Below are 27,665 nucleotides of genomic sequence, written 5' to 3'. Positions count from 1 at the left end.
ACTTCAAAACCTATTAGAGATGTCTATAAAGGCAGATGGATAGAATCTAGACTGACAAATTCGATAAGGAAAGGAATTCTTACTTAAACTTGTAGTCCCAGAATCTAACATAGTGCCTGGCACACAAAGTAGGCATTCAATAAAGGTTTACTGACATGAAGTGAATATGAAAGGAAGTTATCTGTAAAAGAAAAAAAGAGGTAGCCTGAGATTGTCTGAAAAATAAGCTTACAGTCCAAGATTACTATTCCCTAAGCAAGTCACTTTGAGAAAGTAAAGAAAATACAGAAACATTTTTAGAACCATGCATACAAACTCCTCTGACTGGCTTTTTAAATAATAACAGAGTCACTCTCAAGTCTGTTTTGGCAAATGTGTCACATATGAAGTCTAATATTATAGAAAAGTACTTTTAGGGGCACCTAGTTTGCTCAGTCGGTTGGGCAGCCGACTACAGCTCAGGTCATGAACTCACCGTCTGTGAGTTCGAGCCCCGCATTGGGCTCTATGCCACGAGCTCAGAGCCTGGAGCCTGCTTCCAATTCTGTGTCTCCCTCTCTCTCTGCCCCTTCCCTGCTTGCTCTCTGTCTCTGTCTCCCTCACAAAAATAGCAAACATTAAAAAAATTTTTTTTAATAAAAATAAAAAAAGAAAAGTATTTTTAAATTTCATCTAAATAACTGTTGTATCCATCCTCAAAGAGTGAAAAAGCACCCAAGGCACTGAGGAATATTTTCTATATTCCATTCAAGGAGAATCAGATAAGCTTAATTCAAGTTTTTCCACCTATTTATACAGAAAAATTACCTCGGAACTTTTACTTACAAGTACATTGTAAATATACATATTTCACTTTCACAAGTTCATCTTGAAAATCAACTCTCAAAAGTAAGCAGTGCTACCGGAATACAAAAGAGTAGCTAACGAACTTTCCTCCCTTGTCTCAGCAGCCACCTGTTAGAGCTCATCCTTATGGCACAATCTGCATGGTTTTGCAACATTTTCATACTGAAAACTCTAAATTCTCAGTGCAGCTGGCAAGGAGAAAAGTATAATACGAAAATACAGTCCTATCTTCCCCACTCTATTTCCAAAGATAATAGGGATCAATAGACTTTAAAAAAAAAAAAAAGCCTTTTCTAAGTTATGGCCCATCACCTCACTTTTATTTGGAAACTGATCAATTTTATGCAAAGCAAATCACGTCTTTAATAATACACTCAGTGCTTGATTCTGAAACAAGCCAGTAAAGTACACTTCTAGACAGACAGCTGGAGCTACATCTCCTGAGCCTACTTCAAACTAAAATCTGTGAACAATGTGAAGTTACAAATCAAATAATAATCCAAAATCAATTGCTGGAAGGTTTTGAAAACAACAATAAAAATCATCATTAAACACATCTACCTTTCCTAACAAAATGACTATGTCTTCAGGAAAAAAAAAAAGACAAAGCTACCAGTTTACATTACAGAACAGTTTACAGAATAGTAACAAGGAACCTGCAATATGCAGAGAAAAATTATTCTTATATTATTATTTGCTTCCTGCAGTGCCCTGTAAAGTGTCAAAAGCATGAAGGCCACTGACAATATTACAATTATTTTTTAATCTAATTTTTGGGAAGTTCTGCAGTGGCAGTTTAGAAAGCAAACTAAATTTTGAAGAGAAAAAATGCTTAGCTGGAAATCTGGAAATAAACATTTCGTTTATTTTTTAACTAAGAAGCAGTAAGGTCATAGGGGCCAAAATGTGTAATATCTGTAGGTGGCTGATCCAAATCAGTAAAAATGGGTCTCTCTAGAATTAAGGACTTAAAATAATATCTTACCAATACAATCTGACATGATCTTTAAAAATCACTTTTTTTAATCACTGACAATGCAAAACTTTCCAATACAAAATTTATTTCAACAAACACAAACACATACTTCATAAATTAAGAACTAAATGTAAATCCAAAACACTAAAAATTACTTAAAGACATGAAAAAACATATTTGAAACATCAGACTTTTGTTTTTACGTTTATTTCTTAGATCTACTAGCAAAGCTCTTCTGGAAAGGGTCTTCATTCCAATACAAGATTGTTTAATATGCAAATTCCGTGTGAATAGAGCTTTTGAGACTAATTCTTAAAACCTCCTTAGGAGATGCTTAATTACAGCTGTAGTTCCAATCTCCTGCGACTCAAACAGTAATGCACAGAAAAGAGCCTATACACAGTTACAGTGAGGAATGAAGGTCCAGGAGACACCCATCCTTTTGTTTTGGTGACAGACGCTACAAAAATAAAGGTCCAATAGAGCTATCTGCACCTATCCCCACCCATCACAACCCTACAGAGCACTTTCACCCATCCACTCAAGACCCTCTAGCTCACGAGATTTGCCCAACCCGTGGCTTTCCACGTCTTAAAGGATGGGCGGGGGAGGCTGCGAGGTCTGGGATACAGATAGAAAAAGGGGGAGAACACAGATCTTTGAGGACAGAGGGACAAGGAACTGCATCTGGACGAGGATGGGACGTGCCACGGAGACTTGCAAATTCACTGGGAGAAAAGCCCCATGGGACCAACAGAGGCTGTTGCCTATTCAAGGATGGGGACAGGCAGAGGTACAATCCTCCACAAGAGGAAGGAGACACATTTGTAAGAGACCCGGGAGGGCGTGGACTAGGCAGCGCCGAACTCAGAGCCCAAAAAGGGTTGAGATAATCTCAAACACATTCGTATGGTGAAGCTGAGACTTACGGTTACTTCCCGGGCTGAGGATAAGGGTCAGGTGGACCCCGAAGCTCTGCAGTTCTGCCAACGCCGTGGCCGCCTCAGCCTCTCGCGCCGAGCAGGTGACCTCAGGTACCCTCCCGCCCCACCCACCCAGGCGGGTGCCCCCTCCTCGCCGGCCGGAGTGCGCCGGGCAGAGGCTGCTGGGGCCGAGGGTGCGCACTAGAGGCCCGCGAGGAACGCTGCGTGAGACGGAGGCACCCGCGACGAGGCTCAGACTGGGCGGGCGCCCCCCATCCCTCTCTGGCCGCCTCGCCGCCTCACTCAAGAGAGGGGAAGAGGGGGCGGTGGCTTTTGCCTCCGCCTCGCGGTCAAGTCCGGCTCATGCTCCAGCCTTGCACGCGCGCACGCAGCCTGGGCCGCCCTCCTCCCCACCCCCGCCTCCGGCTCAGCCGCTAGCGTGCCGGCCGCTGCCACCCCCGTCCTCGAGCCGCCGGCACCACCAGCACCAGACAGCCCGCAGCCCCAGCGGGAAGCAGCAGGAACGGCAGCAGCTAACCCGTCGACCCGGAAGCTTTTCCGTCGCCAACCGCGACGCTGCAAGGCGCATAAACCCGGAAGTGATTTCCTCGCCCCGGTAGCGGCGATATGGAAATCAAAGGCTTTTGAGGACCTGGAAACCCTTACTTTCGGGAGAGTGTGATATGGTGCTGAGGTGCGAGTAGAGGGAAGGCCAATAAAGAACTAGGCGGCAAGAGTTTCTCCGAGTCCAGAGACTCGAGGGCTTGAGGCGCATTTTGGGAAGAGCGGCCCAACACTCCAGGAGGCTTCTGGTGGCTACGGAGGGTTTTCCTGTCACAGGAAGTTAGGCCTGGCTGCTGGGAAAGAGAAGGAAGGAGGAATGAGAAAGCGGTGACAGCACCCCGCCCCGCAGGTGACTGTCCCACCCAGTGAGTTGAATGTAGCGGTCCTGGAAGTGCTCGGCCGCCCGCACGGGTGAGACGAGGAGGAGCGAAAACCAGATTCCCGCGAGGGAAAACAGAGGTGGGAGGCTGAACTACCTCCACATCTAGTTTCTCCAGGCAAGGAATTTATTTCTTAAAAGTAGTAACAAAGAGGCCAGAGCCACTTCTGGGGTGGCAGCTCTTTGAGCAAAGAGACGTGCAAGTCCTTTCCCGGTAGTGGACGTTGGGTGGTGGCGGAGGAAAAATCTGGCAGAATGTTGGAGATTTTTTTGTTGTTTTTGTTTTTGTCATTTCGGGGAAGGCGATTCACAATTGTCATTCCAACTCATCTAACCTCTTAACACTTCTACCTTTTGAGGCTTTGGGGTTTCTCTGCTTTTTATTTATGGTGTATTTATCTTCAAAAGAAATCATTGATCTAGATGGCCTAACTCAGGATCTCACTCCCATTCCCTTCTGACTCGCTTAGAGAACTTGTGCGCCTTCACAATTTGTTTGCAAATGCTTCTTTCTCTTTGAATCTATAGTCTCTTAACTGCCTTGGTGGCCTCATCTTATTTGGGTGAAATGACAAAAATTCAAATATGTTTTCAAAAAAGTATAAAAACGATTCATTCCATGATCTTCTCCAGCCCTCACACCATGCTTTACTGTTAGTTGATTCACCTAAATATTGGGTTGCAGAACTATAGTGGCAGCTGATACACAGCATATTTAGTACACTATGTATGAAATTATGCTCCCCCAAATAACCTTAAGTAACATTGGTGTTCACTGTAGGATTTCATTTGGTTCCCAATGTCAGTATTACTTAGTTCCTTCCGTATTAGCCATATTTAGTGTAATTGCCTTCAAAAGCAATTTGAAGATTATTAAATATCTTAAGTTCCAGAACGGAATGTCACTTAACAGAAAGAAAGTCTTTGAAAATTATCAGTGACACTTGTTGACCTTGATAAGTGATGATTAGAATTGGTGGGAGGGACAAGGAGGAAGCAAGCTTACTTAGAAGTAGCACCAATGGCTATTTTCTGTTCTACTTTATTAATAATTCCTCTCTTTTTAGCAAAAGGATGAGATTTCTATGGTCAATAAATCCCTATGGAGGAATTCTTACTGATAATTTAGTTGCCATCTCTTCTCTTTAACGTTATAATGCTATAAAATAGTGAATTGTTCCAAGGGAATAGGGAAGGGTCAAATAACTTAGCTACTCTACCTCAGCTTTTTTCCTGTAACATGGGGATAACAGTAATACCACCTATTTCATCAGGTTTAGGGGGGAACAATGAATTAATGTATGTAAAGCATTTAACATAATGTCTAGTACATAGTAAGCATTGTAAGCGTTATTCGCATTATTTTTAAAACATATTAAGTGTTATATTGAGAAAATGAAAGCAACAAAACCTAAGGACAACTTGATAAAATCACTTTGGCTGGTGGGGATAAAAAATATGCTTTCTCAGTGATTTTCAACTATGTGAATAGAAACATTTTGTGGGTTTGGCTTGGTTTGGTTATTTCAAGTTGACGGGAGTTAAACAAAAGATTGAGAAACATTGTTTAAGGATGAAGAAAGGGGATCATTTTCTGTCTCAGGAACATTTTACAGAGACCTAACATAACATCCCAATTTTTGGTTTTTACTTACGAAGATATACTTTCTGATCACTGCTGGTAATTTCCTTTTTTTTTAATAAGTGAAATATTTTATTTATTTACTTATTTTAATTTAATTTTCTTTTTAAATTTACATCCAAGTTAGTTAGCATATAGTGCAACAATGATTTCAGGAGTAGATTCCTTAATGCCCCTTACGCATTTAGCCCATCCCCCCCTCCCATAACTCCTCCAGTAACCCTCTGTTTGTTCATATTTTGAAGTCTCTTATGTTTTGTCTCCCTCCCTGTTTTTATCTTATTTTTGCTTCCCTTCCCTTATGTTCATCTGTTTTGTCTCTTAAAGTTCGCATAGGAGTGAAGTCATATGATTTTTGTCTTTCTCTGACTAATTTCACTTAGCATAATACCCTCCAGTTCCATCCACATAGTTGCAAATGGCAAGATTTCATTCTTTTTAATTACTCAGTAATACCCCATTGTATCTATATACCACATCTTTTTTATCCATTCATCCATTGATGGACATTTGGGTTCTTTCCATACTTTGGCTATTGTTGATAGTGTTGCTATAAACATTGGGGTGCATGTGCCCCTTTGAAACAGCATACCTGTATCCCTTGGATAAATACCTAGTAGTACTATTGCTGGTTTGTAGGGTAGTTCTATTTTTAATTTTTTGAGGAACCTCCATACTGTTTTCCAGAGTGGCTGCACCAGTTTGCATTCTTACCAGCAATGCAAAAGAGATCCTCTTTCTCCGCATCCTCACCAACACCTGTCGTTGCCTGAGTTGTTAATGTTAGCCATTCTGACAGGTGTCAGGTGGTATCTCATTGTGGTTTTGATTTGTATTTCCCTGATGATGAGTGATGTTGAGCATTTTTTCATGTGCCATTTGGCCATCTGGATGTCTTCTTTGGAAAAGTTCATGTCTTTTGCCCATTTCTTCACTGGATTATCTGTTATTTGGGTGTTGAGTTTTATAAGTTCTTTATAGATTTTGGATACTAACCCTTTATCTGATATGTCATTTGCAAATATCTTCTCCCATTCTGTCGGTTGCCTTTTAGTTTTGCTGATTGTTTCCTTCACTCTGCAGAAGCTTTTTATGTTGATGAGGTCCCAGCAGTTCATTTTTGCTTTTGTTTCCACTGCTGGTAATTTCTACTAGCGTGTACTTTTTAAACTGGTAAGTCATCTTGTCAACTTTGACTTCTGCTTACTAAATTTGCAATACCCATATTCACATACTGAATCTTCTCTTCTTCTCCTGTGTAAAAGGCTCTAGTTTGTTCATCTTTACTCAATATAGCAAATGGTTTTTTTTTTTAAGTTTATTTATTTTGAGAGAGAGAGTCGGGGAGGGGCAGAGAGAGGGAGAGACAGAATCCCAAGCAGGCTTTGTGCTTTGGATCCTCTGTCCCCTTTCTCTCTCTGCCCCTCTCCAGCTTGTTCGTTCTCTCTCTCTCTCTCTCTCTCTCTCTCTCTCTCTCTCATAAATAAACCTCTGTCTCCCTCTCTCTCTCTCTCTCTCTCTCTCTCTCTCTCTCTCTCTCTGTCTCACTCTCCCATAAATAAACCTAAAAGAAAATCATTCCTTTGGGGAAAAAAAAAGTATTTTTGATGTTTTGTTAAACTTTCTGGAATAGCAAAGAAATGTAACAAGCCTGCCCATGGGGACTAAATGGCATTTGTACACCTCCCCTTTTCCAAAGTGAAAACCAGAAATCCCCCTACTTTTCCAAAGTGAAACCCAGAAATGCTTTCAAATGATCCCAGGTAGGGTACCACCCTTAGTTGAGAAACCACTTCTATATATTTGTAAGACCTTATCGCTTGGAACATTACCAGTTATACCTAAGCATTTTTCAGAATAGAATGAGCCATAACAAAATGTCACCTATTTCCTATACTTAGTCACTTGAACTTTTATCTAAAACTCAATCTAAACATATTGCTAACTGTAGTTATACCTTTCTCTATTATTTTTTAGCTCAAGTTATTCTTTTCCAATCCCTCTGCATGTGTTTCTGCCTTAGCAGTTTTGCCTTGATATGTTAACAACTTTTGTTCTTTTCCTAACTTAATTAAGCCTTTGTTTTCTTCTTTCATGTCACTGAAAATGTGTGTATTTAAAATATTCAAGTATGAATATTTCTTGAAAATCAATTTTTAGAATATTTGGAGGATATGTTAACATTAAATGATGTAAAAACAAAATACTGTAACCCTCATGGTTGTGCCTTTTTTCTATTACATCACATTTGTTTATGTTTTAAAAGGTGAGTGGACTGTGTAGTACTATATATTCCAGAGAAATTATGAGTATTAATAAAGTATTTTCCTAGATTTTTAAAAATGTTTATTTATTTTTGAGGGAGAGAGAGAGAGAGAGAGAAAGAGACATAGAGTATGCATGAGGGAGGGGCAGAGAGAGAGGGAGACACAGAATCTGAAACAGGCTTCAGGCTCTGAGCTGTCAGCACAGAGCCCAACGTGGGGCTTGAACCAACGAACTGTGAGATCATGACCTGAGCCAAAGTCAGATGCTTAACCGACTGAGCCACCCAGGTGCACCCCTCCTCATTTTTTTAATGGAAGTTTATCAGCACAGGAATTGATTATTTTATATTGTGTCTAGAAGATAAAGTATTACTTGATTTCTCTTTTAGGTGCTTAACAGAAAAAAAGGTTTGTGTAATTATGCTACATATGTTATACAATGTATTCACAACACAGTGTCTTTTTTTTTTTTTTTTTAAACAACCAAGAAAGTGCTTGAAATTCAAATACTTTTTGGAAATTCACCAGTGGATACCTAAATTAGTCTGGGGAAAAGGTGTGTGTGTGCCCACAAGCGTGTGCATGTGCATGTGTAAAATACATATTTGGAAGAAAAAGTTGGAGTTATCTAGGGAATTGATAATGGAAGTGGAAAAGATTCTTAAATCATCATCAGAAAGATTTTATCAACTGACCAAGTGTTTTTGATTCTGCAATAGGCATCTCCAAAGAAAATTTGTAAGGTATATTTTAGCTAATCCAAATGTCAAATATTGAAGTTCTTTCTAAAGATTTTGGAGAGAATGTCAATGGCAGCTGCCTATTTCCAGCTTCCAAGCTTTTAACAATATGACATTTACTGGTGTAATTTATGGAAAATAAGTGTGTAGAATTCTGAATTATGATCTCAGGTCATTATTTGCTTAGTATTTATAAGACATTTTGTAATCTTTTTTTTTTTTTTTTAGGTCCAAAAGGCAGATTCTTACACAGTTTAGACATACAAAATTATTATCTCCATTAAATTTTTTCACAGAAAAGAAAAAAGGAACATGAGAAAATCTTAAAATTATAAGCCAAGATTTTGAATAGTTCAGTGGTAAGATCGTCATCTCTGGCTTGCCTTTTAGGCAGTATATATATTCTAAGATAGAAAAATAAACATGTTATTTTTGAAATTGTTTTTCAAACTGATTATGTTGATTATGTGTTTTTTAGTATTTCAGAGGATTTCTGTTTGTTTGTTTTATAAAGCAATGGGAAATCCAGAAAACATAGAAGATGCATATGTTGCTGTTATTCGTCCAAAGAATACTGCCAGTCTCAATTCTCGGGAATACAGAGCTAAGTCCTATGAAGTGAGAACAATTTACTAACATTTGATTTGCTACCATTGAATGTCATTTTTGGTTATTTTCATTTACATATATAGTCTTCTCATATCCTGTGAATTTTGGTTGACAACCTAGATCTTGGAAAAGTAGAACTGATGCTTCTAAAATCTCTGCTCCTCACCGTCTGCTTATCTGTTGCATGCCTTGTGACCATTTTTTAATTGATAGGTGTAAATTATTAGATATTAAAGGCAGTCATTTGTGTTTTCTTTATAATGTATAAATTTAATTTTTAAAAAGTACAATTTATGAAATGACTCTCAAAAATTAAAAAAAAAACATTGCAAAAGTCAGCTTATTCCAAGTTCCAATGTAAATATTGTTCTTGGTTATTTCCCCAAAGAACTCTTTTTTAACAGTTCATTTTAAAATACCTTTTTAACTTTAGTTAAAATTTTAGGCAATTAAGTTACTTCTCTGTAGTCCGGAATTCTATTACATATACTAATAAACGTGATTGAGGCCAAAAAAAACCCAACAACAACAAAACCTAAAACAGAATTATCTCTTCTATGCGACAGATTCTAGGCATCATAAAATACTTCTAACTCCAGCTAATTTCTCTAGCTTAAATTGCTTTCTTAAGGTTAGTTATCTGAAACCTATTAAAGGATATTGCAGAGGTTCTCAGGAGGTTGCTGCTTCAGTAATGCTCTGGCTTACCAGTTCTCAATCCTGAAAGTACTGTTGAATCACCTGGGGAACCTTAAAACTTTCACTACCAGGGCCCCACTCCCCACACATGCTGATTTAATAGGTCTGGGATAAAGCTAGGCATTGCTATTGTTTTAAAAGCTTCCCAGGATATTCTAATATGAAGCTAGGGTTAAGAAAGACTGCTGGCTTATTATAATCTAGGGCAAGTAAATTTTATTTTAAATTTTAATATTTTTCTCATCTAAGATTTTGTTGCATGAAGTTCCCATTGAAGGACAGAAAAAAAAGAGAAAGAAAGTTTTATTGGAAACTAAACTTCAAGGCAACAGTGAAGTAACACAAGGCATATTGGATTATGTAGTAGAAACTACCAAACCAATTTCTCCTGCAAACCAGGGTATCAGAGGTAGGAAACTTTTTCTTTTCTTTTCTTTTTTTTTTTTTTTTTTTTAATACAGTTTCCTTCAACTGATTGTGGAGAAAGATATTTTTAAAAATATATTAAGATCGGGGCGCCTGGGTGGCGCAGTCGGTTAAGCGTCCGACTTCAGCCAGGTCACGATCTCGCGGTCCGGGAGTTCGAGCCCCGCGTCGGGCTCTGGGCTGATGATGGCCCAGAGCCTGGAGCCTGTTTCCGATTCTGTGTCTCCCTCTCTCTCTGCCCCTCCCCCGTTCATGCTCTGTCTCTCTCTGTCCCAAAAATAAAATAAACGTTGAAAAAAAAAATTTAAAAAAAAAAAAAAAAATATATTAAGATCAATTTCTTTGGGTAGCCAGGATAGCTCAGTTTTAGAGTGTGTGACTCTTAATCTCAGGGTTGTAAGTTCGAGTCCCACATTGGGTTTAAATATTACTTAAAAATAAATTTTTTATTTTTTAAAAAAATGTTTATTATTTTTGAGAGACAGAGAGACAGGGTAGGAGCGGGGGAAGGGCAGAGAGAGAGGTAGACAACCGAATTTGAAGCAGGCTCCAGGCTATGAGCTGTCAGCACAGAGCCTGATGTGGGGCTTGAACCCGTGAACTGTGAGATCGTGACCTTAGCTGAAGTTGGACACTTAACTGACTGAGCTACCCAAGCACCCAAAAATAAAATCTTTAAAAAAAAAAAAAAAATCAATTTCTTTTTATGTTCCTTTCCATTAAAAAAAAGAAAAAAGCTTGAAAAAGACTCAGAAAACTTTTTTTAAGGTGTAGTAAAGCCCTTCAAGAAATAACTTGACTGTAATGTTCTTTTAAGTTGAAAAATATATTTTTTTAACGTTTATTTATTCTGGAGACAGAGACACAGCATGAATGGGGGAGGGGCAGAGAGAGAGGGAGACACAGAATCAGAAGCAGGCTCCAGGCTCTGAGCCATCAGCCCAGAGCCCGACGCGGGGCTCGAACTCGTGGACCGCGAGATCGTGACCTGAGCTGAAGTCGGATGCTCAACCGACTGAGCCACCCAGGCGCCCCATAAGTTGAAAAATATTTAAATAAGTTGCAGTGTTAATGATTTGTTCAGTAGAGATAGGAAACCAAGGGGTGTCTTGAAAACTAAGAGAAAATTCAAATCACTTTGACGAGAAATATAGTTCTCAATTTAAGTGTCTTTGAACTACAATTTTTATTTATAAGGAAGCTGTTTAAAAATTAACCAATTGGGGGGCGCCTGGGTGGCGCAGTCGGTTAAGCGTCTGACTTCAGCCAGGTCACGATCTCGTGGTCTGTGAGTTCGAGCCCCGCGTCAGGCTCTGGGCTGATGGCTCAGAGCCTGGAGCCAGTTTCCGATCTCTGTCTCCCTCTCCCTCTGCCCCTCCCCCGTTCATGCTCTGTCTCTCTCTGTCCCAAAAATAAATAAACGTTGAAAAAAAAATTAAAAAAAAAAATTAACCAATTGGGGTATCTGGGTGGCTCATTCGGTTAAGTGTCCAACTTCAGCACAGGTCATGATCTCGTGGTTAGTGAATTGGAACCCCGTGTTGGGCTCTGTGCTGACAGGTTAGAACCTGGAGCCTGCTTCAGATTCTGTGTGTGTGTCTCTCTCTGCTTCTCCTTCACTCACGCTCTGTTTCTGTCTGTCTCTCAAAAATGAATAAATGTTTAAAAAAAAAAAGTTACAAAAATTATAAACTATGTCCAAGATTCAGGCATTATTATTAAGAAGCTAAAGCCAATTTCAGTCAAATAGCTGTTGAAAACAGTTGTTGATGAGGTAAGGCATACCTCTCTGTGCCTACTTTTTTTTTTTTTTAAAGCTTATGCGGTGGTTTTTTTTTTTTTCTGTTACTGTCTAGAAATTGTCTAATTCATCTGTTTTCAGTAAAGAGACTTTATGTTGCAGAGATAGGGTTGAATCCTGTGGTTTCAGTTATTAGTTATTTTGGGTATTTGTTGTCTAGAGACAGTTGAACTGTAAGCCTCTGATTCATAATTTTTAGAGTATCATTCACCATATTTTACCTTTTTTTTAATGTTTATTTTTGAGAGACAGAGACAGAGCATGAGTGGGAGAGGTGCAGAGAGGGAGACACAGAATTTGAAGCAAGCTCTAGGCTTTGAGCTGTCTCCACAGAGCCCGACAGAGGGCTTGAACTTGTGAACCATGAGATTGTGACCTGAGCCAAAGTTAGGCGCTCAACCAACTGAGCCACCCAGGTGCTCCCATATTTTTTTTTTTACCTTTCTAATAGGTAATCTCCCTAAGAGGGCCTGAAGGGTAGAGGCTCTAAGGCCTTACAACTCAGTTATAATAAGTTACTGCATAAATTTATAGATCTCTGATACATATTCTAAGTCCCTTAAAGAGATCTCCTTTCCCTAATCATCAGATTGATTTTTTAATAAAATGATCTAGAAATTGATCTTAGCTAAAAAGGGGACTATCCTTGTTGGTGATCAAGGCACATAAAAGGCTCTTTTTGGATGCCACAAATTTGTCAGTCTTTTCTACCTTAGTCTTGAACTTCTCTGATAAATTTTCATCTAGACTTGTTCTACTGTTGCCAAATTGTTGTCGTTATCAGGATTGATCCTGAGATCAAATTCCTGAGACATATATCCAGATCACATATTTGAGCTAAGACAGACGAGTCATAATTTATTATGTGAATTAGCCATACTCTGCCACTCAGTCCATTCACCCAGAAGGGGGATGGAGTGGTGTCATTGTTAACAAAGATGTCCTCTGGCCCAGAGAAATGGGTAGTGCTTTTAGAAGATTTTCCAGGAGATGTAAAAAATTTTTTTAATGTTTATTTTTTGAGAGAGAGAGAAATGGAGAGAGAGAAACAGAGCATGAGCGGGGGAGGGGCAGAGAGAGAGGGAGACAGAATCCAAAGCAGATTCCAGGCTCTGAGCTGTCAGCACAGAGCCCGATGCGGGGTTTGAACCCACAAGCTGTGAAATCATGACCTGAACTGAAGTTAGACGCTTAACCAACTGAACCACCCAGGCACCTCTAGGAGCTTTTAATAAGAGAAATTAAAATGGCGAACTTTAACCTAACTAGTTATGTTAGTTATAATAAGCCATACCACATCCTGACTATACTTTTTGTATTGAGTTTTGTAAATATATGAAATATTTTTGTAGAGTAAGAGGATTCCTTATACAAGCATCACATGTAAATCACAAAGACTTTATAATAGCAGTGGTTATACCTTAATTTTTTGTGCAGTGCTATATATCGTTTATAAAAGCACTATCACACCTACTTATTAATGAAATTCTTAAAAAAAATTTTTTTTAATGTTTGTTTATTTTTGAGACAGAGACAGAGCATGAGCAAGGTCGGGGCAGAGACAGAGAGGGAGACACAGAATCTGAAACAGGCTCCAGGCTCTGAGCTATCAGCACAGAGCCCGATACAGGGCTCAAATTCGGGAATGGAGAGATCATGACCTGAGCTGAAGCTGGATGCCTAACTGACTGGGCCACCCAGGTGGCCTTTAATGAAATTCTTAAATTGGTCCTGTGAGTTGGTATATGGTCATCTTCACATCTGTAAAATGGAAATGCAGACATAGGATATTACTCGTTAAGGTCATACTGCCATTAGTGGAGGAGTTAGGACTAGAACCTTCATTTCCCAACTTGTAGTCAGTGCTTTTATTTTTTCCCCACAACAGATCTCATTACATCTGTCATTTGCAAAGTACACAATTAAACAATGGATCAGAACTGGGTTTAGGGATGCAGCAAAACAGGAAAGATAAAGTGGGACAGGACCTCAAGCTAGACAAAAGAAATTGCCTCTGAAATTTATTAGATGTTATCCTCTATGTAACACTTATATTTTGTACACATGTCCAATTTGTAAAATAATTGGGGGCTATAATAATCACATATATTGACTCCAGTATTTTGTGAATAAATGAAGCTGCTTGAACTCTTAGATTATCTACCTGTCCATAGAAGGTATCCAGTCAGTCTTCCTACTTGGGTCAGGAACAAGTTTCTGTATCTTGGAGTGGGGAAACTGGAAGAGTTGACAAAAATCATGGCAAAGGTGTCCAGATGAGAGGTTTTAGAGGGCACGATTTGTAGGTTATTATTTATAGCCCCCTTGTGGCCAAATCTGGAAAAACACTAAGAATGGAGGTGACAATTCAGAATACAGTAGTAGTTTGTAGCCCAATCAGATTTTAATAAACACTGACATTGACAGGGCGCCTGGGTGGCGCAGTCGGTTAAGCGTCCGACTTCAGCCAGGTCACGATCTCGTGGTCCGTGAGTTCGAGCCCCGCGTCGGGCTCTGGGCTGATGGCTCAGAGCCTGGAGCCTGTTTCCGATTCTGTGTCTCCCTCTCTCTCTGCCCCTCCCCCGTTCATGCTCTGTCTCTCTCTGTCCCAAAAAATAAATAAATGTTGAAAAAAATAAAATAAAATAAAAAAAAAAAAAACACTGACATTGAGGGTGGAGGTTGAGTGTTAACTTTAAGACTTTGCAACTTACATATACCACCCTCCTTATCCACCTGAGATCATAGTAAAATTCTTCCCATCTGTATCTCAGCTGAATGAGGAAGTACTGTATATGGCTCTTGCCTGCAGGGTGCCTTGCTATTCAGCTGCTCTGTCAGTCTTTAGCAGGACAGTTTTCTTTGCTATACATAGGAAGCTTCTCTTTTAGACAAGACCAGGACCATGAATCTACTGGTTGATTGTGCACAGAATAATTTGCATTATTATCAGGATTAAGAGTTTTCATTAGGACATATAATAAAATTGGTTGTTTTTATATTTTAACTCCTCTTAATGTTGCCTTTTAAAAATTTTTCTAGTTCTCAAAAAATAAAAAATGGGATAAACTAAAAAAAACAAATCTTAACATATAGAGAACAAATTAGTTGTTACCAGAGGGGACGTAGCTAGGGGGTATGGGTGAAATAGGTGAAGGGGATTAAGAGCACTTATCCTGATGAGCATTAAGTAATATATGATATTGTTGAATTCCTATATTATATACCTGAAACTACTACAACACTAGATGTTAACTACATTGGAATTAAAGTATTTTTTTCTAATTCTCAAGGTAATTTATAAAATTTAAAAGACCTTTTTTTTTTTTTTTTTAATCAAATGGTTAGGAAAACGAGTGGTCCTAATGAAGAAATTTCCTCTGGATGGAGAGAAGATTGGCAGAGAAGCGGCATTATTTATTGTTCCATCAGTTGTCAAAGGTAAAGTCTAAGATTTATCTTATGGATCTTTATATATTTTAGACACTAAGTTAAAATCTCCTGAGGAATTTAGGAATTTATATTCATAGTTACTATTCTAATATTGTTGTAAAATACGTATTTTTAAATTAGTAGAAGGTGGGGAAATTTGTTACTTAAAAAAAGATGTTTTGATTTCAAAGTAATATTCAGCCTTCTGGACTAAACAGTAATGTTTTTGTTTCTAGTTTTAAAAATAGAATACAGAAGTGAAGAAGGAAGCCATAATTGAAATAAGTTTTCAGGTTATAAGGGATTTTTCAAAGGATATGACTAGAAATAGATATTTCATTATTTTGGAAAATTAACAGACTATCATCAGGACCTATCTGGCATAAGAAGGTGTTAATAACAGTTCTAAAACACTCTGCCCAACAAACAGTATCGGTATTATTTAAAGACTTTAGATCAAATGTAAAAATTTGAGCCCTTGACATCCTGGAATAATTGAAAAATTACTAAATTTCAGTGCAGAACATGTAGCCTACTAATTTTGTGCTCTTGGGCAAATCACCTCTTTAAGCCTCAGCTCTGTTTGTAAGATGGGTATCTGCTCCTACCCAAGTTCATTGTGCTGGAAGAATTAATTAAGGTATTAGGTGTGAAGATCACTTTGGAAACTTTAGAGTACTACTCTCCTATAAGGCAGTAATAATACTGACGATAAATTAATGACCCAGTGGGGATATGCCATCAGCCTGCTGCTAACATAGTACTTACACATATTTTATTAGCCAGCTCTTTCATTCCAATTATATATATTTTTTCCCAGTCATACTTAGACTAAGAAGTGCAGTATTTTAAATGGTGTTGGAAATGTTATTAATCAGAGTTTTGCTACATTGTTAAGGAAGAAAACAAGGAAACAACTTCTGCAATCCTCTAAGAATATAGGTCTTCTAATTCCAAGTGGATAAGGTCACAGAACTGGTCATCAGTTTAATCAAGGTCTTCTAAATCCAAATCTAAAACAATTCATGTTACACTTAACTGTTTTTTTAATGAAAAATATGTTATTGTAAACCTTATATGTGATGACATTATTCATTTTTCTTTTTCAGATAATACTAAATATACATATACTCCAGGATGCCCAATTTTTTACTGCTTACAAGATATTATGCGAGTCTGTAGTGAATCCAGCAGTCACTTTGCTACACTTACAGCAAGGATGTTAATAGCCTTGGATAAGTAAGAAATACCACTAAAAGTATTTTTTAATAAGCCAAATACAGCTTCATAGTAGAAATTAGCTCTGTTAGAACAGAAGCAAATAATATGTATGTAACACAATGGTAAGTTTTTGAAGTAAAATATAAAAATGAAAAGCTCCAAAGACAGGATTTTCCTGGTTTGCTTACAATGGGCTAATTTTTTTTCAAAAATGACAAAGACTGCCCTGGATGAAGGATTAAGATTCCTTGATATAAAACTAGATTTGGGGGATTTTTTTTGTTTGATTTTTGTTTTAATTTTCAAGTTGAGTTAACCACTGCCTTTGTTTTCCCTCCTACTTTTATACGAGATCTCTTATTTCCATCTTTCCTCCACTGCAGTAGTTCAATAGAACTAATTATGTCTTTAAAAATAATTAGGAGTGCCTGGGTGGCTCAGTTGGTTAAGTATCTGACTTCAGCTCAAATCATAATTTCACAGTTCATGGGTTCGAACCCCGTGTCAGGCTCTGTGCTGACAGCTGGGAACCTGGAGCCAGCTTTGGATTCCGTGTCTCCCTCTCTCTGTCTCTCCCTTGTTCGTGCTCTGTGTCTCTCTCAAAAATAAACATTAAAAAAAAAGTTGTTTTTTTAAACAGTTAAATAAGCAATTGACTGAAGTTCTCTTTCTGTTTTCCCTAATGCTGGGCCAAATGGCTCCTCAAGTTGTTCTGACAGATTTAGTATTGAGTTACTTTGAGTGAGAGTAGACAAGAGTAAGTTAGACAAGTTGTTTAAACCTATCATGCCTTTGTCTTTCTGTAACAACAGAGCAAATGTCACCTACATCTCAATGGTTCAGATCTTAAAAGTACTTCATGTTTTTTGAAAGGCATTTTATTATAATGGTATATGCATTTTTTAAAATTTATTTTGAGAGAGACAGCACGAGTGGGGGAAGGGCAGAGAGAGAGGGAGAATCCCAAGTAGGCTCCATGCTATCAGCGCAGAGCCCCATGCGGGGACTGAACCTACGAACTGTGAGATCATGACCTGAACTGAAATCAAGAGTCAGATGCTCAACCAACTGAATCACCCAGGTACCCTGGTATAAACATCTTTAAAAATAGTTTGCTGTGTCTATTAACAAAAACTTTGATTAATACTAAATGAAGTATTTAACACTAGCTAAAAATATAAAAATCTGAATGTGATATTAGAATGTATCACACAATAGGGGGCACCTGGGTGGCTCAGCTAAGCATCTGAGTTCGACTCAGGCCACGATCTCACAGTTTGTGATTTCAAGCCCCACATTGGGCTCTCTGCTGTCAGTGTGGAGCCCGTTTCAGATACTGTCTCACTCTGCCCCTCCCTAATTTGTGCTTTCTCTCTGTCTCAAAAATAAATACAAAAAAAATTTTTTTAAAGGGGCACCTGGGTGGTTTAGTCAGTTACTGAACTTTGGCTCAGGTCATGATCTCACAGTTCGTGGGTTCAAGCCCCACTTTGGGCTCTGTGCTGACAGTTCAGAGCCTGGAGCCTGTTTCATATGCTGTGTCTCTTTCTCTCTGTCCCTCCCCTGCTCATGCTCTGTTTTTATCTCTCAAAAATAAATAAATTAAAAAAAAAAAGAATGTATCACACATCAGAGTTGGATGGGCTACTTTCTTCATCTTCACTTTTGAACAAATACTTCTACTACCTCTTCTTTTTTATTTTGCCAGGTGGTTAGATGAACGCCATGCACAATCTCACTTTATTCCAGCTTTATTCCGGCCTTCTCCTCTTGAGCGGATAAAAACTAATGTCATAAACCCTGCATATGCTACTGAATCAGGTCAAATGGAAAACTCATTACATATGGGCTACAGTGCACTAGAAATAAAGAGTAAAATGTTAGCCTTAGAGAAAGCAGATACCTGTATTTACAACCCTTTGTTTGGATCAGATCTTCAATATACGAACCGGGTAAGAGTTGAATGAATTTTGGCTCTGATTTCAAAAGACATTTTATGTCAAATGTAATTTTTTCCTAAGGTAAATATACCTGTTGCTAATTGTAACCATAAGATGACATATACAGTTAGTTGTATATATGTCTATTAAAGCCAAGTATCTGAAGCTCTTAAGGGGTTTTTGTTTTTTCTATTTTCCCGTTTTAGGTAGATAAAGTGGTAATAAATCCATACTTTGGTCTAGGAGCTCCAGACTACTCAAAAATCCAAATTCCCAAACAAGAAAAATGGCAGAGAAGCATGAGCAGTGTCACAGAAGACAAGTACTGTTTTGGTTTTACTCCACATTGCTTTTTTAAAACTTATATTCTAATGTTAAAATATTGTTTAAAATGATATATGCAATTAGTATGCAGTGTAATCATTGCATAGATGATTTAGTTTGCAGCTGCTAAGTGACCAAAGCTTTCATATATATATATCATGTTTATTTTGAAACAGTTTGAATTTCAAAAGTGCTTTTTAAAAAAAAATTATTTGTTTTTAATAATTAGGGAACGACAGTGGGTAGATGACTTTCCTCTCCATCGAAGTGCCTGTGAAGGAGATTCAGAATTACTAAACCGTCTTCTGAATGAAAGATTTTCAGTCAACCAATTAGATAGTGACCACTGGGCGCCCATTCATTATGCATGCTGGTAAATGGATTACTTTTTTTTTTTTTTTTCTTAGAAGGAATGAATCTTTAGTTATAAACGTTAGTGCTTCTTTTCAGAACTATTCTCATTCCGTCTCCTTTTTCTCTACCACGTTTGCCTTATGAGCTTTCTATTTAGATATCTGATTACTATATATACATACCACTGTTCAGAATTACAAGGTCTGCCCCATGAGAAAAGTATCATTGGTGTTCTTATGCATTACCAGGTCATCCTGTGTAATAGCTAATCACTAGCAAGTGTCATTATTTAGCAGTAGGTCCTTTATTCACCCTTGTAATTTCTATTGTTTTGTATTAGATAAATGTTTGTTTTACTCTTCTCTTGCTATAAAACTTACATGAGGTAACTACTTATGTTTTGATGTTGATCATATTAGATAAGTATCCATTTAGTACTTTGGAAAACCATGACATCAAGAAACTCCCAAAAGCCTTCATTAGAATCAAAGCCTTCCATTCTTTATTTTTTTTTAAGCGGAATTAACTCACAAGATTGGGGTTATTAACTCTTTCTAGTCACTGTGAACTTGTGTTCATTACAGTATTTAAGTGTTAGCTATAGTTTATTCTCTAAAAAGGATGTAATGAAGTGATTTACCATTATTTCTTATGGGTAAGCTGCTTTTGAGTTACTGTTGAAAGTGAACTTCCTTGGCTAGTTTAAGAAGTGCCTACATTATTCACTGCCTGTTAAATGTCCACTTTTTCTTTTTGAAGGTTTATTTCTTTATTTTGAGAGGGGTAGAGGGAGAGAGAGAGAGAGAGAGAGAGAGAGAATCCCAAGTAGGCTCCGAGCTGTTGGTATAGAGCCCAACGTGGAGCTGGAACTCATGAACTGTGAGATCATGACCTGAGCCAAAATCAGGAGTCAGACACTTAACCAGCTGAACCACCCAGGCGCCCCAAATGTCCACTACGTCTTATCTGAGCCACATTTAACAAGATATTTCACCTCTCCGCGTCTGTTTATTTATCTATATGTAAAGGCATTAATTCGATCATTGCTCAAACTTATTTTGATTTCACTGATACCAAAATTTGTGATCCAGTAGCTAAATATAGTTGCTTTTAATATATATCTTTTCTCTCTTAAAAAATATGCTGTTTCCCTAAAACTATGCTAGTTTATTCAAGAAATATGCTCTTAATTTTTTTTCTATTTCCTCAAAACTAGGCTTCTTTATTCTGTGTGTTCTTAATTGTTTTCCCATTACAGGGAATTTTCTATTCATATTTGGAGTTACCTTAAATATATATATATACATATACGTATATTTGTATACATATATATGTATATATACACACACACACACACACACACACGTATATATTTTAATTTTTTTATTAGAGAGCTTGAGCTGGGGAGAGGGGCAAAGGGAGAGAGACAGAAAACCTTAAGCAGGTTCCACACTCAGCACGGAGCCCAAAGTAGGGCTCAATCCCAATACCCTAGGATCATGACCTGAGTAGAAATCAGAAGTCAGACGCTCAACCGACTGAGCCACCCAGGCATCCCTACCCTAAATATTTTTTAACTGAACTTCTGTTTGTTTCTTCAGATTACTAATAAATATTGGTAGCAGCAGCAGTACAAAAAGAAATCACGTGCCTTATATGGAACTAAACGAAAAGAGGTAGAGAATATACTTCAAATCACAAGAAAGTACACTGTGGAATTGGGAAGGATGGAGGCAGAGAATTTTAGTTGAGAAATCCCAAATTTATATTTGGTTAATATTGTCCTTTTTTTGTGGCATGGGTTATTTTCTAATAAAAGAATGGTAATACTTTTAAGTATCTATTACATAAAAACAAGTATGGTATAGTATTTAATGTTCTTTGGAATGTACTTAGGTTTTAGTCGTAATAATTCTTATTTCCTAAAAGTATGACCTTTGGGAAGTTACTTAATGTCTCTAAGGACCTGTGTCTTTATCTACAAGATGAACGTAATATATTTCTTAAAATTAAAGGAGAAAATGCAAATAAATGCTTTGAGGGTACCTTGCACATAATAAGTATTCAATAAATGTTGGTTGTTATTAAAATATTGTAAAAATTTAAAGATTTTGATTTCTAAATCTGAAATTTATAAATCTGTAGTTTATTTATTTTGTTTATGTATTTATTTTTTTTAGAGAGAGAGAGTGTGCGTGCCAGCTGGGGAAAGGGGCAGAGGTTGAGAGAGAGAGACAGGGAGGGAGGGAAGGAGGGAGGGAGGGAGGGAGGGAGGGAGGGAATCTCAAGCAGGCTCCATGCTCAGTGTGGAGCCTGACATGGGGCTCAATCCCATGACTCTGGGATCATGACCTGAGCCAAAATCAAGAGTCTTAACCAACTGAGCCAGTCAGGCGCCCCTAACCCATAGTATTTTTAATTGGAAAATCTTACTACTACAGTATACCAAGGAAAAGAGTTTTATCCTTAGATAACATTTTCTGTCAGTTAGAAATAATAACTATAATATATCAGGAGTAGTATGGGCCACCTTGCAATACTTTCATCAGATGAATCATTTAATTAATGTGAATTTGAATGAAGGTAGATTTGACCATTTAGTAAGAACTTAAATTACTTTATCTTGGAAATGTACTTTTATTTCCTAATTAGTATAAGGATCGAGGAGGGGAATACTAGGTTATCTCATTAAAAGTTGGATTTGAGGCCTAACTTTATAAGCTTAGACAAGATGTTTTACCCCTCTTGGTCTGTTTTCTCATCTTAAAGTGAGGGTTTTTATTAGATTGATGGTTCTCAAACATTTTGGTGGCAGGACTCCCTTTTCACTCTCAGAAGTTACAGGATCCCAGGATGCCTGGCTGGCTCATTGGTTTTAGCTCAGGTCATGATCTCGTGGTTTGTGGGTTGGACCCCCACTTGGGCTCTGTGCTGGCAGTGCAGAGCCTGGTTGGGATTTTCTCTTCCTCTCTCTGCCCCTCCACACTTGCACTGTCTCTGTTTCAAAATAAATAAACAGAAACTTTTTAAAAATTATTAAAAAAAAAAGTTACAGAATCCCAAAGAGCTTTTGTTTATGTAAATTATATCTAGTGTTGTTTATCATATTAGAAGTTAAACCTGAAAAATATTTTAAGTATTTGTTAATTCATTTAAAAATGTTTATGAAATATGCCATATTTTTCAAAATTAAAAAAAATTAATGAGAAGAGTAGAATTGTTCTACATTTGTTGCAGTATTATATGTCACATGGCTTCCTGAAAATCCCACTGTACACTTAAGAGAAAGTGAACGTTTAAAGGATCAGTAGCATTTTAGTATTATTATTAACATATGTTTGACCTAGAGGATACCTTGAAAAGATTTCAGGGATTCTCAGGGGTTCCCAGATCACTCTTTAAGGACCACCCCTAAGATTACTCCAAGCTTTTAAAATTCTCATATTGGTGACCATCTACCTGAAAACTTCTGTACTATTTTCCAAAACTGTTTAAGTTGCCTTTCTTCCCATATGGGTAACTTATCAACCACTCAGTAAATGTTTCACCGACATCACATAATCTATGACCTTTCTCAAATCAATGTCTTTTTTCTCTGATCCTATTTTTAGGTTTCATGTTACTGCTAGAGAGTATTTTTGAACTATGAGTATTTTATTCCCTTCAAATTACCCCATCTTCACAGTAGCTTAGCTGTCTATCCTTTTGGTCTCATTTATCCTGTCAGCCATTTAGTCCTCCTTTATGAGCTGTTCTAAACCTTTGTAGTCATAAGCACTTAAACTCCCACTACTTCCTTTCTCTCCTCTTATCAGGTAGCTTTACCCCCTATTTTCAAAGAAAATTGAAGCCATCAGAAATGTCCTTCTGTATAGTTTTTGTTCTCATCTCTCTCCTGTGTCATTCAGTATGCAAGTAAAAGTCCTTGTTTGCCATTAAATTCACTCTCTCCTTTTCTGCATTGTCTTTTTTATTGCCTTCAAACATGTGTGGTCTCTCCCTCTTGAAAAGAACATTAATTTGGCCCTGCTGCCTTTTCTGGCCACTATCCCGTTTCTATCCTTCCTTTCACTGCTAGATCTCAAAGGTGAGTGGGTCACACTCACTGTTGTCTCTTTTTTTACTCTTCATGAACCTTCTTAAACTTTTCTGAGACTTTAATCTCTTTCCCTGCTCTCCAGCATTAAATACTGTTGACCATCCCTTCATTCTAAGAACAAATTGGAGTTGAAGGGACATAATGGAGCTATAATGAAGGTCAATACAAATGCAAATTATTATTGTTACATTATTAGTATTCTTGAAATACTGGCTTCCATTCTGTGACCTAAGCGTGTGTTATCGTATGGAAACTGCTATACTAAGTTTCAGAAAACTGGATTCTAACACTGGCTAGTAACCATGGGACCTTCAGAAAGCTACTTACCTGGTTCAAGTTTCATTTTTCTTAACTGAGCAATAAAAATACTTCTGCCTGCCTCATAAGTTGTTTTGAAGATTATATTAAGTAATTATATATGAAAGTACCTTGAAAACTTTAAAGCATCATACAGAATGTATGTTTATATTAATTATTTGTATTACTTCTTGAATTGCTGTCTTAGACGTGTCTTTTCCTGTCCTGAAAGATTGTTTTTCAAGATGCATTTCATTGGTCTAAGATAATTTTTCTCTAAATTCTCTCTCAGAAGGATTTCATCCATTCTCCCAGCCTTAATGGTAATTCTTTTCAGTTAGGTGAATTTGCCTATTCTCAGATAGATATGCCAAGCCTTTGCCTTCCTCCTGAGTACTAAGCATGCATTTTCAAATGCCTACTGAACAGTTCACTCATTTTTTGTGCGTAAGGCAGTTTATAGAATGCAGAGCCAGTGTACCTACTCTCCAGGAATTTCTAGGCTACCTCTTTGTGTGTTATATTGTATTTCCTCAAAAAATATATTTAAGAAGGAAAAAGGTTTTCTACCCATTGTTCCAGAATAATAAGGGGGAAAGTACATAAAATAAGTCCCACAAAAGAATGAAAAATGAAATGCTGCAGGTAGTGAGATTATAGAAGGGGAAGATTTTAAACTGTTTCTGAGAAATAACAGAATTTAACCTAAACAAAATGAGGAGGAGGGAAAGGACATCTCAAGAATAGCAAAGAACATAAGCAAAAAGTGAAATGAATAAAAAAGAGTAGCATACAAGTGGCAGGTTTAGGGTATAAGAAGGATATGTGAAAGGAGAAGAAAGGAAAGTGGACGGCAAATCAAATCACTTTTAAAGATGTGTAATTTTCCCTCAAATGTACCAAATTTCCTTTCCCTTTCCCCCTCCCACCCATTTATTTACAAACAATGAATATACTTTTCCAATATTGCTTCAGATTGTAGCCTTATAGAAGTCTTTGGCTCTGACCAAATTGTGGACTCAACTGTGTCTGACACAAGCCTTTGTACTCTTTTGTTTTTGTTTTTGTTTTTGTTTTTGTTTATTTAAAGTAGGCTTCACACCCAGTGCAGAGCCCATTGCAGGGCTTGAACTCACGGTCATCATGAGATCAAGACCTGAGCTGAGATCAATAGCTGGGTGCTTAACCAACTAGGCAACCCAGACACCCACCATGCTTTGTACTCCTCTGGGTCTTTGTTTACTTACTCTTTTTCCCCCTACCTAAAATATTTTTACCTCTCTTCAGCATCTCTTCAGTTCCTTCCTATTTAACGTCCAGTTCTAATTCTTCTATCAAAACATTTCAGGAAGTCTTAGACTGAAGTCCTGCCTTTTCTGACATTTTTTTAAAGTGTTAGTTATATATCATTTTGACTTGAGAAATAAACAATGCTTATTTTGTTGTTATTCTAAGCTGTTTCTTAAGTTTTACAGCATAATGTAACATCCAATGTTTTTGTTTTACCTCTGTGATTACACTGTAAGCCTTTATCCAAGCAGAGACCATGTATCTTCTCCATCTTTATGTCTCCCACATTGCCTAATACAACAGCTACATATCAAATTATATCTTTGGGCTTATTTTACAAATCACAATCAGACCTAAGTGAAAAGCATTATGAAGTTTATTTATGTGTTACATTCTGATTCTGAACCTATTTTTGACTAAAAATTTTATTTCCTTAATTTATAATTTTTGTACCTTGCATGTGGTAGTTCTTTCTCATCTTGTATTTGAGGTTATAGTCCCTCCTAGTTGATCAGAAACAGAAACAGTTGAATTGAACCAGAAGAATTCATAAGAAATGCTTAGACACTGAAAAACATTTATGTCGGTATCTTACTAAAAAAAGATCTTAAATTTCTTTGAGATAGTGTCTGAGATTTAACTTTTTTTTTTAATTTTTTTTTTCAACGTTTATTTATTTTTGGGACAGAGAGAGACAGAGCATGAACAGGGTAGGGGCAGAGAGAGAGAGGGAGACACAGAATCGGAAACAGGCTCCAGGCTCTGAGCCATCAGCCCAGAGCCCGACGCGGGGCTCGAACTCACGGACCGCGAGATCGTGACCTGGCTGAAGTCGGACGCTTAACCGACTGCGCCACCCAGGCGCCCCGAGATTTAACTTTTTAAAACATCTTGGGGGCATCTGGATGGCTCAGTAGTTTAAGCATCCAACCCTTGTTTTCAGCTCTAGGTCATGATCTTGCAGTTCATCAGATCAAGCCCTGTGTTGAGCTCTGTGCTGACAGTGTGGAGCCTGTTTGGGATTCTCTCTCTCCTGTCTCTGCCCTTCTCCTGCTCACACGCACATTCTCTCTCTCTCTCTCAAAATAAATAAATAAATATTAAAGATAATAATAATTTTTTTTAATGTTTCAGATTATTTTGGGGGGTAAGTTTCATTTTTTTTTTTTTTACAGGTATGGAAAAGTTGAGGCCACTCGCATATTGTTAGAGAAAGGAAAGTGCAATCCAAACCTTTTAAATGGACAGCTTAGTTCTCCTCTTCATTTTGCTGCTGGAGGAGGACATGCTGAAATAGTACAGATTCTCCTAAATCATCCAGAAATTGACAGAGTAAGTTATTTTCCAGGGTTTTTTTTAAATGTCTAAGCAATGAATAACCAGTAATGACACTAAAATGTTCAATTGTATACTTGAGAAACCAACTGAAAAAAATAAATTTTACTTAGTATGTAGTATACGTAATATCTATGTATAAGCTTTGATTTTATACATGTTTTTATTGTGATAAAATATGCCCCACATAAAATTTACCATTATAGCCATTTTTAGATGTATAGTTCAGTGGCATTAATTACATTCATTTTTTTTAATTTATTTATTTTATTATTTTTTTCTTTATTTTTTTTTCAATATATGAAGTTTATTATCAAATTGGTTTCCATACAATACCCAGTGCTCATCCCAAAAAGTGCCCTCCTCAATACCCATCACCCACCCTCCCCTCCCTCCCACCCCCCATCAACCCTCAGTTTGTTCTCAGTTTTTAAGTCTCTTATGCTTTGGCTCTCTTCCACTCTAACCTCTTTTTTTAAATTACATTCATATTGTGGTGCAATCATCACCACCATCAATCTCCTGCATATACATAAAATTTAACCTCTTTTTGTGTTATGTTGTATTTCCTCAAAAAAATAAGAAAGAAAAAGAATTTCCACCCATTTTTCAGAATTTGTGTTAATAAGGATTTTAAAGGGGAAAATAATCGCTTTAAACAAAACCTTTGTTGGATCTTATAATCAGAACTTTTAAAAAAACAATAATCACATTGATTAGTGCTTTGAGTCTTTCATCTTTATCAATTCATGTTTATTTTAAGTATTGTATGTGCTAAGCATGGTTAATATTTAATACTTGACAAAAGTCTGTTTTTTGTGAAACTGTGACATTTTCACTTACAATACCATTTATCTGTAATACTTTTTTCTTTATATTTTTATTTTTTCCAACGTTTCTAGCACATAACGGACCAACAAGGAAGATCCCCCTTAAATATTTGTGAAGAAAACAAACAAAATAACTGGGAAGAAGCTGCAAAACTGTTGAAGGAAGCCATTAATAAACCAGTAAGAATTACTTTCAGAAATAGAGCCACACCAACTGTTTAAATTAATAAGCAATTTGAGGATCTGTGGCAAGAGTGGAATGGATGAATGGTTTCTTTATTGCTTTTAGAAAACCTCATAGTTAGATCTCTTAAGTATTAAATTTGTTATCATCCCTAACATTAAGACATTTATTCTTGAATAACAAAATAAAATTGCATGATAAATCTTTCAAGCACTTAAAATTAACCTAATTTCCAATATAATCTCAATACTTGATAATGTCTGAAATAATTAGCAATAACATTAAGATAGAGAAGAATTAAGAATTAGAAAAACTCAGTTTGCCTAATAGTTACAGTTATGATAAAATTATGATTAATTTAAAAACTGAAAACTTGCAAACCAGATAAAAGGATTTATATTAACAGATAAAGTGTAAAGGTTTGATCTCAACAAATATAATCTCTGAGCCTTTCCAGACCTTTCCATCAGTTAGGCAATAAGTATTT

The 27,665-nt window shown here is 37.1% G+C and overlaps 2 protein-coding genes across 7 annotated transcripts in view; one reads left to right on the top strand and one right to left on the bottom strand.

Annotated features, from left to right (window-relative positions):
- ANKIB1 (ankyrin repeat and IBR domain containing 1) overlaps positions 1–2,898 on the bottom strand; it is a 146,727-nt gene extending 143,829 nt beyond the window's left edge. For both annotated transcript variants that reach the window (XM_043588833.1, XM_043588834.1), the window contains exon 1: positions 2,752–2,898. The gene's annotated coding sequence lies outside the window, so the exon portion shown is untranslated. The remainder of the gene's footprint in view (positions 1–2,751) is intronic.
- A 384-nt stretch (positions 2,899–3,282) lies between these two features.
- KRIT1 (KRIT1 ankyrin repeat containing) overlaps positions 3,283–27,665 on the top strand; it is a 43,170-nt gene continuing 18,787 nt past the window's right edge. Inside the window, exons 1-10 of one of the 5 annotated variants that reach the window (XM_043588835.1) lie at positions 3,283–3,806; positions 8,852–8,955; positions 9,895–10,054; positions 15,221–15,313; positions 16,414–16,543; positions 18,234–18,477; positions 18,672–18,787; positions 19,019–19,162; positions 26,005–26,161; positions 27,067–27,174. In XM_043588835.1, coding sequence (XP_043444770.1) covers positions 8,854–8,955; positions 9,895–10,054; positions 15,221–15,313; positions 16,414–16,543; positions 18,234–18,477; positions 18,672–18,787; positions 19,019–19,162; positions 26,005–26,161; positions 27,067–27,174 — 1,254 coding nt within the window. In that variant the 5' untranslated portion in view covers positions 3,283–3,806; positions 8,852–8,853. Of the gene's footprint in view, positions 3,807–6,406; positions 6,504–8,849; positions 8,956–9,894; positions 10,055–15,220; positions 15,314–16,413; positions 16,544–18,233; positions 18,478–18,671; positions 18,788–19,018; positions 19,163–26,004; positions 26,162–27,066; positions 27,175–27,665 lie in introns of those variants that run through there. The other 4 variants (XM_043588837.1, XM_043588836.1, XM_043588839.1 and 1 more) reach the window with 4 other exon arrangements.

The sequence above is a fragment of the Prionailurus bengalensis genome, chromosome A2 (genome assembly GCF_016509475.1).
Source record: "Prionailurus bengalensis isolate Pbe53 chromosome A2, Fcat_Pben_1.1_paternal_pri, whole genome shotgun sequence".
In the NCBI taxonomy this organism is placed as follows: domain Eukaryota; kingdom Metazoa; phylum Chordata; class Mammalia; order Carnivora; family Felidae; genus Prionailurus; species Prionailurus bengalensis.
The sequence above is the reverse complement of the archived record's forward strand: the minus strand, read 5'-3'. Positions and strand labels throughout refer to the sequence as shown.